This window comes from Galeopterus variegatus, unplaced genomic scaffold, assembly GCF_000696425.1.
Source record: "Galeopterus variegatus unplaced genomic scaffold, G_variegatus-3.0.2 Scaffold3213, whole genome shotgun sequence".
Classification (NCBI taxonomy): Eukaryota; Metazoa; Chordata; class Mammalia; order Dermoptera; family Cynocephalidae; genus Galeopterus; species Galeopterus variegatus.
In genome coordinates, this window is record NW_007729324.1 from 1 (window position 1) to 10,874 (window position 10,874).

The following is a 10,874-nucleotide window of genomic DNA, read 5'->3' on the forward strand; positions in this document are numbered from 1 at the left end:
GCTTCTGCTGCCGCCGCCGCCGCCGCCGCTGCCGCCGCTCCGGTGCCGGTCCGGTTCCCGCTGCAGCCCAAGTTCATTCTTTTTTAATGCTGTATAATATGTTACATGAATTGCAACAGCTTATTCATCCAGTATCTTGTTGCTAGTTATTTAGATTGTTTTCAGGTTCTTGTGAACTGTGAAAATGTAAATAAAGGCTATTAGTTTTTTAAAAATCAAATTGAAGAAACTCTGCTAACAAAAACAGAAAACATTAAATTGTAATGTTGAAAGTAGAAAGTATAGATCCCTCTGTAATCATATCCCCAGAGATAACCAATATTAAAATTTGGGGTATCTCTCTCTCTGCTCTCTTCTTTTAAATGTGATGTCTCTTGGTATACACATATTATATACATATATTATACATATATTAATTTTTTGAAACAAAAATGGAATCTATAACTTGCTGTTTTCCGTAGCAATGTATCATGGATATTATTACTTGTCATCATGTAGAGATCTACTTCAACCTTTTTAATAGGTCTTTGGTGTTTCACTTTGACATGTCAATATTTATTCCACAAATCCCCAATTTATGGAAATTTTGGTTATTTTCAGTTTTCTGCTATTACAAACAATGTTGCAATACCTCTTTGGGCATTTGTCTGATTATTTTCTTAAGATAATTTCCTAGAAGTGGAATCTCTGGATTGAAGTGTATGTAGTTTTATTTTTATCTGTCTTCACCAGATTGCCCTCCAAAAATCATTTAATCAATTCACATTCTTATCATCACAGTATAGAGCTCAGAGCAGGGAATACCTAGTCCAATTTGAAGTTCAAGAGAGACTTTTTGGAGGAGGTGATTCCGGACCTGAGTCATGATGACACTTGAGTCAAGCCATCAAAAGAGCAGATAAATAATCTACAGGGATCCAAGGTCAGAGAGTGCTCAGGCTGGATCTGAGCTTGTTCAGATCTGCCCACTCCAACACTAGGTGTCACTGACATATTTAATCTTTGCCAAATAGAATTACTTGTCTGTTTTTTGTTTTTTGTTTTTTAATCTATCAGAACGATTTCATCACCCATTTTCTGGTCTAGAGGATACGGAATAATGGTTATCAAGAGTGTTCCCTCAGAGATCATAGAAGGAAAAAGAAAAGAGTTGCTTGAAATCGTCAAACATAATCCTGATTCTATCTTAGACACGTTAACCTCTCGGAGGCTGATTTCGGAGGAAGAGGATGAGACCCTGGGGAGTGTTACAGATCCCCTGGAAAAAAGTCGGAAGCTGTTAATTTTGGTACAGAAAAAGGGAGAGGTCAGCTGTCAGCATTTTCTCAAGTGTTTACATCCTTTTCCAGAGTCAGCAACCATCTGGGACTTAAGGCACCATAAGTTGGATTTTTACACTATTTGTGGCCAGAGAGGGGAGGAAGATTTTCTGAAAAAAAGAATATTATAATATTTTTATTTTTGTTGGTCTTTCTCCTGGAGATAATTTTCACGGAAATATGAGATGAGGGGAAAAGTGTCCAAACACTTTTGTCCAAGTGTTCCCTGTTTAAAAATCAGGGAACAATGCATCTTACTGGTTTAGGGGATCGATAATTTTTTGTTCAGACTGTACTGAAAACTTGCAGTTGTTTTAGTGCTACCATAAACTGCTCGTTATTCTCATCTTCACAGTGACATCCTGAAATCTCACAGTTGGAAAGCGAATACTGTAAATAGTGACACAATCCAGGTTTCTTTTTCAAGTAAATGAATATGGATATTAACAGTTCCAAGGCCACTAGCTGCGTCTTTCACTTAGCGTAGCCATTTTGAAAATACAGGAAAAATAATTTTTAGCATACATAGATGGTGGATCAGTTACTTCATTTTCTTTGTGATAAGAATGCCAGCAGAACCCCAGTTTTCTGGAGCAATTCAAATAATAATTCTCAAGCAGGTCAAAGATAACATTTGGCAGATGAGGGAGCAGTTCTTCCAGAATGTCTTGTTTAGCAATTCCATAAACAACCACTAGAGGCAGGTGTAGCTCCTTTACTAGGAATCTAAAAAAATATTTAGGATTATTTTAAGGGATGTTAGAGAGGTAGGTGCTTAGATAAAAAGGTGAATGTTAATGGTCCCTAATGTAGACCCGTATGCTTAGAAAAATTGGTTTTATTACTTCTAAGATACACTATTCCAAATTAGAGCCATTTGCTTACTGATTTGAAATTATTGGGATCAGATTTTATTAGCAATGGCCCCAGGAAATCTGAGTTTATTGTGGGTCACAGTAAGTCCACAAGTAAATACGGTTCATAAGATTCAGATTTTCTGTTTGACTTATTCAGTGAGGTGACCTAATTTTTTTCAGTGGGGAAAAAGAGTTCTGATAGTTAACTTGTTGCCATGCAAATTACATAGGAGGCAGTAGGTATTCCTGTCCTACAGTGAAATAAAAAAAGGGATGATGCTTTGAGGCCTTGAAAACCCTAGTTCTGGGCCGAGCCCGTGGCGCACTTGGGCTCCCACCGCAGGTTCGGATCCTATATAGGTATGGCCGGTGCGCTCACTGGCTGAGCACAGTGCGGCTGGTCTCAAAAAAACAAAAAAAAACAAAAAAAAGAAAGAAAAGAAAAGAAAACCCTAGTTCTCATACAATTACTTTTTTTTTTTTTTTTGAGACCGCCACACCGCACTCAGCCAGTGAGCGCTGTGAGCGCACTGGTCATCCCTATATAGGATCCAAACCCACGGTGGGAGCGCTGCTGCACTCCCAGTGCCACATTCTCCCGAGTGCGCCATGGGCTCGGCCCATTATACAATTACTTTTCATTAATTTTGAAAAAAAAAAAAACAAATCTTCTTGTTCTTTTCAGAATTTTTAAAGCATGAAACTATAGCACCTTCTCAGTCTATGGGAGTAAGCAAGAATTCAGAAGATGCTTTTTGCCCTGGAAAGAAACAGCCTGAAGGGCCAGCCTGTGGCTCACTTGGGAGAGTGCGGTGCTGATAACAACAAGGCCACGGGTTTGGATCCCTATATAGGGATGGCCGTTTAGCTCACTTGGGAGAGCGTGGTGCTGACAACACCAAGTCAAGGATTAAGATCCCCTTACCGGTCATCTTTAAAAAAAAAATGAAAGAAATAGCCTGAGAATCCCTAGATCTCAGAGTCCTTCAAAAAGAAAGCACACTTGGACTTGGAAACCTCTGAGTTTTTGAGGGACAAGAAAACTAGTTACAGGGAAACTGCTTTGTCCTCCAGGGAGAATGAGAAGGGATATGACACTCCAAAAGTCACATCGTGTTTAGTTGAGAAAGTTGAATATGAAGTTCCAGCAACTATGCCATGTTTAAGAGATGGAAAGAGATACAAGGAGCCAGATGACTCTTTATACTTAGGAAAAGAGGAATATCTAGGATATATTGGATACCTTGAGGATGCAGAAAACACGATGAAAAAGGATTATGATGACCCAGAGCATATCGTAGATGATGGCAAAGAGGACTCTGAGTACTCAGAAACCACAGAGTTCTCTGGTGAAGAACAGAGTTACAAGGATTCAGAAACCAGCATTTCATTGGAAGAGGAGGAGAAGAAAAATATGGAAGGTATGAAAATGATGTGTGTATAGTTAGTTAACTTATCAATAAGTTAGTCAGGTAGCCGTGACATATGGGGAGAGGTGATGAAAAAGGGCATATACGTCAGCAGAAAAGCAACTACTCAGAACTTCCTACGCTTCTCTAACCTGTAATCTCCTCAGATGTGGGTGTTGACAGGCAGGAGGACCCAGGACCTCGGAAATGGTGGACAGTATAAGCAAAAGTAAGTATGGACTTCAGCTTATAGACTTTTGCAGTCACCTCCATCATACATATGAGGAGTTGTTAACCATTAATTTTAGGCATTGCCTTCTATGTCTCAGATTAAACCACTGTCGCCGTCTTAGTGCCTTTGAGATCTGGGCCTAACCACTGAAGTGGAAACATTCAGGAGAGAAGTTTGTGGTGAGTGGTGAAGATCCCAAAATATTACTCCTTGGCTTGATTCAGTCCATATATTGCCGTCTCGATGAGGAGAATTTTATCAGTATCTTGAGTCTGGATATTTCTTAATGAAAATTCAAAATACGAGAAATACTCCACTGCCTTCATTTGGAGATATATTGTCTGGGAAAATAAACATCACCAAATTCTGAGTAGAGAATGGAAAGGTAACTACCATCTCACATTCTGTTCAAATCCTGGGGATTCATAATCCAGTTCTGGGTAGGAAAAGAATAATTTCTTCCTCATCATACTTTGTATTAGTTTGCTGGGGCTGCTGTAACAAAGTACTACAAAATGGGTGGCTTAAATAACAAACAACAGAAATTTATCGTATCACAATTCTGGAGGCTAGAAGTCTGAAATCAAGGTTCCAGCAGAGTTGGTTACTTCTGAAGGCTGTGAAGAAGGATCTGTTCCTAGCTTCCAGTGGTTTGCTGGAAATCTTTGGCATTCCTTGGTTTGCAGAAGCATCACCCTGACCTTCATCTTCAAATAGTGTTCTTCCTGTCTCTCTCTCTCTTTTTTTAATTGAAACAATTGTTTATACATATTTATGGGGTACAGCTGAGTGTGTGTCTCTATGTTCAAATTTCCCCTTTTAATGACACCAGTCATATGGATTAGGGACCCCACTAATGACCTCAACTTAACTAATTACATCTGCAATGACTGTATTTCCAAATAAGTCACATTCTGAGGTACTAGAGGATAGGATTTCAATATGAATTTTGGGAGGATATAATTCAACCCAAGGTTTGGAGAAAAAATAGATTCTACCTCTTGCAAAGTAAGATTGCAAAGGGTATGGATATCAGAAAGCCATTAATTGGAGCTCCTACTGCAGTCAGTCTAATACCGTTAGCAAAACCTTTCAAGAAAAGTCTTCATAATAATGTAATTATGACCCACAATGTAATTTTAATTGCTGCTTAGCCACTCTAGTTTACTGGAGGCATGTGACTGTCCTTTGTCTCTTTCCTGAGTAATATTCATCTGTGTACCTGGAACTGAAAAAAAAAATTCAAATGCCTCAGAATGGTGTTCATGATTTCTGTCAGGTTAAATTTCATGACAAACAAAACAAAACAAAAAACTACAGTGTCAAATCAAAGTCTTAGGAAGGCTTAAAACACTGCCTGTGTGCTCTGCACTGTGGAAGATCAATTTGCATAGACTATATCAATTGGCTTTCTTCCCCTCCAGCTTATAGTTGGGTTTAACCAATGGGAGGAACCCATATATTTACCTGTTTTTTTTTGTTTTTGTTTTTGTTTTTTGGGTGAGATAAGAAGTCCGCTTTATTCAGGAATAATGGTGACTTGAGGAGATGTTAGGCTAACCCATCTCTCTGCTTAACCTGAAGGTGATGGTCAGACTAAAACCATCACAAAGACTCAGATTAACTGAGGGGTGTTTAAAAAGGAGATTGAGAGAACAGAATGTGGGAAGTGAAAAGCAGAAGGGAGGGGACTGTGTAAGGGGTCAGGTGCAAATTCTCACCATGGTTCTGTCTGGCTTCTGTTCTTGTCCCTGATGTTATCTTAGGGTCCTACAGGATTTTGATTTGCTTCAGAGTGGAATCAGCTTTATTGATGTCTTCCTTGGTTTCTCGGGGTCTGGGTAGTACATATCTCATGGCAAGTTTGCAACTTTAGGTTGACTGACAAATTTTACATTTATGTAAAAACTTGCCTCCATAACCAAGGTTCAAAATGGCAAATAACCATGGCAAATAAGGAAACCCAGAGAAATGCATGCCAAAAAAAATCTGTGCCTTTTTAAGATTTGCCTACAGCCCATGCAGTTTTAGATCCCACCATGGCTTCAGTCCTGCTCAGTCCAACAACTTCTCCACTATAAATAGTTCCTTCCGTTTCTATGGAACAATACAGATGACTCATCCTACTGCTTTGAGCTGGGTCAGGGCATAGAAGGGGTTCATTTGGGATGGGACTATTTGACATGATGGAGGACTGAGCTTTTGGTACCTGGAGGAGAGACCAAGGGCATTTGTTTATTTATTGTCTTAACAGTCAGTTGACAACAGGCAACTTACTCAGAGTTAACAAGCTACCCATTAACTGGTACATCAACAAATTTATGAACTTACGTGAATTCTTTGTTTAGGAATAGGATGTTTCATTCAAGTCATGAGCCCCACTTCAAGACTGTGAATTCTTTAGAGAACTGCTTGTGGAGACAAAACATCATTTCCACCTTTGTGATGAAAATATTCCTCATGAAAGCATAGATGATCAATTTTCTGATTGAGAAGGTTCCTCAGTGCTGGAAAGGCTCATTCCCAGTTAGATTAATCCCTCAGTGCTGGGAAAGCTTATTTCCAGGTAGTCGTGTCCGACATGGTGGGGGGGGGGAGGGGAGATGAAACAGCAGTTACACCAAATTAGGGCAACATGAAATGGGGTCAGGAGCTTAGAAGAGACATGTTTATTGAAAAATGTCTTTATTTTGCCTTCATCCCAGAAAGATACTTTTGCTGGGTATACAATTCCAGATTGGCTATGTTTTGCATCAAGCACTTTATGGATATAGTTTCTCTCTTTTAGCTTCCATTGTTTCTGATGATAACTTTTTAGTCATTTTATCATTGATCTCCTGTCAGTGTTGTATCATTTTTCTCTGGATGTTTTCAAGATTTTTTATTTCTTCAGCTGTTGACTCTGATGTGTCTAGGTGTGATTTTTCTTTTAAATTTTCTTTAGAGTTTGCAAAGTTTCTTGAATCTGTAAAATAATTTTTTTTTAGCAAATTTGAAAATTTTTCAGCCAGTAGTTATCTAAATGTATTTTTTTCTGTCCCAATTCCTCTCTCCTCTCTTTCTGAGACTTCAAGTACATGTATGTTGGAGTTTTTAAATATTCTTCTACAGATTCCTGAGACTCTGATCATTTTTATTTAATATTTTTCTCTATATTCTTCAGATTAGATACTGACTCTTTCTTCTGTCATTTCTGATCTGTCATTAGTCCATCTAGTGATTTTAAACAAATTCAGATATTGTTATTTTTAATTCTAGAATTTTCTTTTTTAAAAATACTATTTTTCTGAGGATTCCTATTTAATTATTCATTATGGAATTATTTTATTTTATATTTTTGAGAATTGTTAAAATAGTTTCTTTAAAATTTTTAAATTCTTATATTCTAAATCCATCATCTGGGCCACTTTGGGGCTCATCTCCATTGACTGAGTATTTTCTGTTTCATACTATGTCCGTTAACTTTGGATTGTGTCCTAACATTGTGTAAAACAAGTTGTAAAGACTCTGAATTGTCATTCTTCTCCCAAGAGTTTGGATTTTTTTTTTTTTTTTTTTTTTTTAGTCTGTTATAGTCTGCAATTATCCTAACTGGACTCAAAATCAAAATTCAGTCTTCTCAGTGAGTAGCCGTTTGCCGGAGACCAGCTCCGCAGGATTCGTTGGACCTGAATAGGTGGTGTTGCGTCAGCAAGGAAAGAAAGAGATGGACCACAGATGTCTAGTGCAAGTGTGGTCCACAACCACAAGAATCTTGCTTTATTTATATTTTTTTACTTAACCTTTTACATGATGATTTATCTTTTAATCAAAACATTTATTATTTCATCTCTAGAAAAAGAAAAAACAATGTTCCAGAGCACTCATGCTGTGTTAAAAGCACCCTCTCATGCATCAATAGTTCACCCCAAAGCCTGTGGCTTGTGACCAGGAAACTATACAATAGCAGCATGCTTGGCATTAAAGAGCGTCAGACTTTTAGTTTAAATTATAATTCTTAACCTTCTTAACTTACAATTTAACCCTTTTTAATCTTACTTATACTTACTACTCTTACTTTTAATACCATTGATTAGTTAAGGTTAACAATTTAATATTGCTTATAACCTATATTGATCATTTTAATTTATAATCAAAATCACAATGTTTATACCTTTTATTTCTCTGCCAATAGACTCCAGGAACAGCACAGGGGACAAAGTGAAAATTTAAATGATCCTACTCAATCTAACAAAAACACACTATATCATTCTTATTATTACTAAGGAAAGAACATGTTCTTGGTAAATCAAGTGAAACTGTGGGAGTGGGGAGAAACAAAGAAATCTGTAACTGGTTGATGATCAATTAGTTATAACCATTACTGCACCCAGACCCACCGTCTCCCTGGGGGAATGTGGATAGAAATCTAACATAACTTTATTCCACACATACAAGAGCATGACCACAGCCACAATGGGTTAATGCACATATCACTAACAAAGAAGATTAATAACAAAATTAAATGGAGCCAACCCATACCGGGAACATGAATCAAAAACACCTTTAGTACTGTCAATGCCTTTTTAAATAAACCAATTAATTTTGATGTATTATTAACATGTCCTTTACGAACTCCAGGGAATTTCCCAAAGCCATACTAAGCCAAAAGGTTAGGCTGTTTAATTCTGGGAAGCCTCGTCAAGCAACCAAAGGTGAACAAACAAGAACTTCCATGAAGCCGTACCACACACATGGGACCCTCTTGTAGCCTGCAGAACAAGGGGTATCACTTCTCAGCCTCCACGCCGTTCCCAGAGCAGGATGGCTCATGGCAGCAGCTGAAATTTGTTTATTTATTTTTGCCTTAGCTGGGCTATTTTCATTAAGTTTTAATTTACAAAAATGATATTCTGTCCTAGATATTACTGCTTACTTTTTTCACCCAGCTTTGTTATTAATTAGATATATTCTTGTTTCTGTGTGTACTACTCTGCTGCTTCTAACTGCTCGGTAGTAACCCCATTATTATCTTGTCAACACTAGACATCTGGCCCATATTATGTGGGTGCTAATTTCTGTGTGAAGAAGCAGGGAGTTGCTGTCATAAGGCAAAGTGTGGGATGGGCAAGAGCAGAACTTAAAAGCTTTCTTGCAACCCGTCCTCTCACATCCTCCTCTGGGAAGCCTTTATGGTAGTATCAACTGCCCCTTCACCTTCTTGCCCCAACACATGTACCACCTGTTGAAGCAATTTTGAGACTACCCAAGGATTTCTTATTACTTTTGTTAATTTCTAAAAAAAATCCGTGCTTTTCACTCACTTCTGTTATTTCTTGTAGGCTCTTTTAAAAGGACATTTAACAAGCTTATGCTAGCTTGCCATCTGTCAGGAGTAGAAAATCTACTCTGTTCTTCTTTCTGTGCTAAGCGTTCTCTCTGTATTCCTAAGACATAGCTAGAAGATATATTAGAAAATAGGATATCAGGAGAAATGAGGAATAGCATGTAAATTGTGAGAAAACTTTGATGGAAATAAAATCTTCAGTTTCTCCAAACTTTGGCAAGAGATGAATTTAAGGAAGAAATCAGAGGGCTGGCCCATGGCTCACTTGGGAGAGTGCCATGCTGATAACACCAAGGCCGTGGGTTCGGATCCTATATAGGGATGGCTGGTTTGCTCACTAGCTGAGCGTGCTGCTGACAACACCAAGCCAAGGGTTAAGATCCCCTTACTGGTCATCTTAAAAAAAAAAAAAAAGAAAAAAAAGAAATCAGTATCAACCTAGAGAATTCCTCATTCCTGAGTATAATGAAGCATTAAGGTGTTTCTTTGCTGCATAGCAATATTAGCAAAAACAAACAAACAATCAAATAAAAAAGCCTTGAGAAACCTAAATGATCATTCATAGACAATGGTAATAATGCTTTATCCAAATCATGAAGTACAATCAAATGACTAAAATGAATTTGGTATATCTCTATATATGATGAATTGAAAGAATTTGCAAGTTATACTATTAAGTGAGAAGAGGATGAAGAATCATTTGTTTAGTATGATATCATTTAAGTAAAAATAAAATAGCATACATTAAGCAAAACTATACATTTCTATATATGTATGCATATTTATATACTTGCAGAAAAAAAGGAAGGGAAGCAAACATACTGTATAATATTGACATACCTCTTAGAAGGGAATTGAGAATGGCAGAGTGGTAAGAGGACTTACACTTTACTTGTATTGTTTTATCTTTTCGCAGTGAAACTGTTGATTACTTATTTAATTTCACAAGTTAGTCAGGGAAATTAGATTCTGAACATAGCTTTCACAAGTATCTCTTACAGAAAGAAAACAAGTGTTTAAAGATGTCCCGTCATGTTTGAACATGTATAGAAGCAGAAAGCTTCTGCCAGATTTTGTGAAACAAATATCCTTAGATCGAGGACATAGGTGGACAACGGAGACTCCAGGAGACTTGGCCTAGAATTTCCTGATGAAAGTTCAAGCACTGGATGTAACAGCCAGAGATTCAATCCTCAGGCAGAGAGTTCTGGATAAAGATGGTAAAGGGGAATTGCTGACTGGAGTGGAGAATTTGGAAATTGGTGAGATTCAAATCATTAAACCCCTTGATGTCCTTTGTGCCTCCATGCTGTGTTCAGATGGCTCTTTGCAATGTGAAGTCATGTCAAACATGTATCAATGCCAGTTTGCTCTTCCCCTGCTGCTGCCAGATGCAGAAAACAACAAAAGCATCTTAATGCTGGGGGCCATGATGGACATTGTGAAGAAGCAGTCAGCACAGTCCTCAGGAGGCCCTGCAGAGGATACAGAAAAGTTTCTGACTCTGATGAAGATTCCTGTTACCTCTTTTGTCTGCCTATGATACTGTAGCTTCTCCAAGTCCAGAATCCTCAACACACTGCTCAGCCCTGCCCAACTGAAAACACCCCCAATTTTTCTCCATCAGGATTTGCCTGTTCTGGTGCTTCCCTGGCAAATCTCTGATGGACTGGTTGAGATAACATGGTATTTTCCTGACGGTGATGATCTAAAGGAAAACCCTAGTTTTTT

The 10,874-nt window shown here is 37.9% G+C and overlaps 1 protein-coding gene across 1 annotated transcript in view; it reads left to right on the plus strand.

The window, feature by feature from the left end:
• The first annotated feature begins 1,099 nt into the window (after nucleotides 1-1,099).
• Nucleotides 1,100-10,874, plus strand: part of CARD6 (caspase recruitment domain family, member 6) — a 10,690-nt gene continuing 915 nt past the window's right edge. Inside the window, 4 exon segments of the mRNA XM_008584304.1 lie at nucleotides 1,100-1,378; nucleotides 2,861-2,963; nucleotides 3,148-3,597; nucleotides 10,145-10,662. Coding sequence (XP_008582526.1) covers nucleotides 1,100-1,378; nucleotides 2,861-2,963; nucleotides 3,148-3,597; nucleotides 10,145-10,662 — 1,350 coding nt within the window.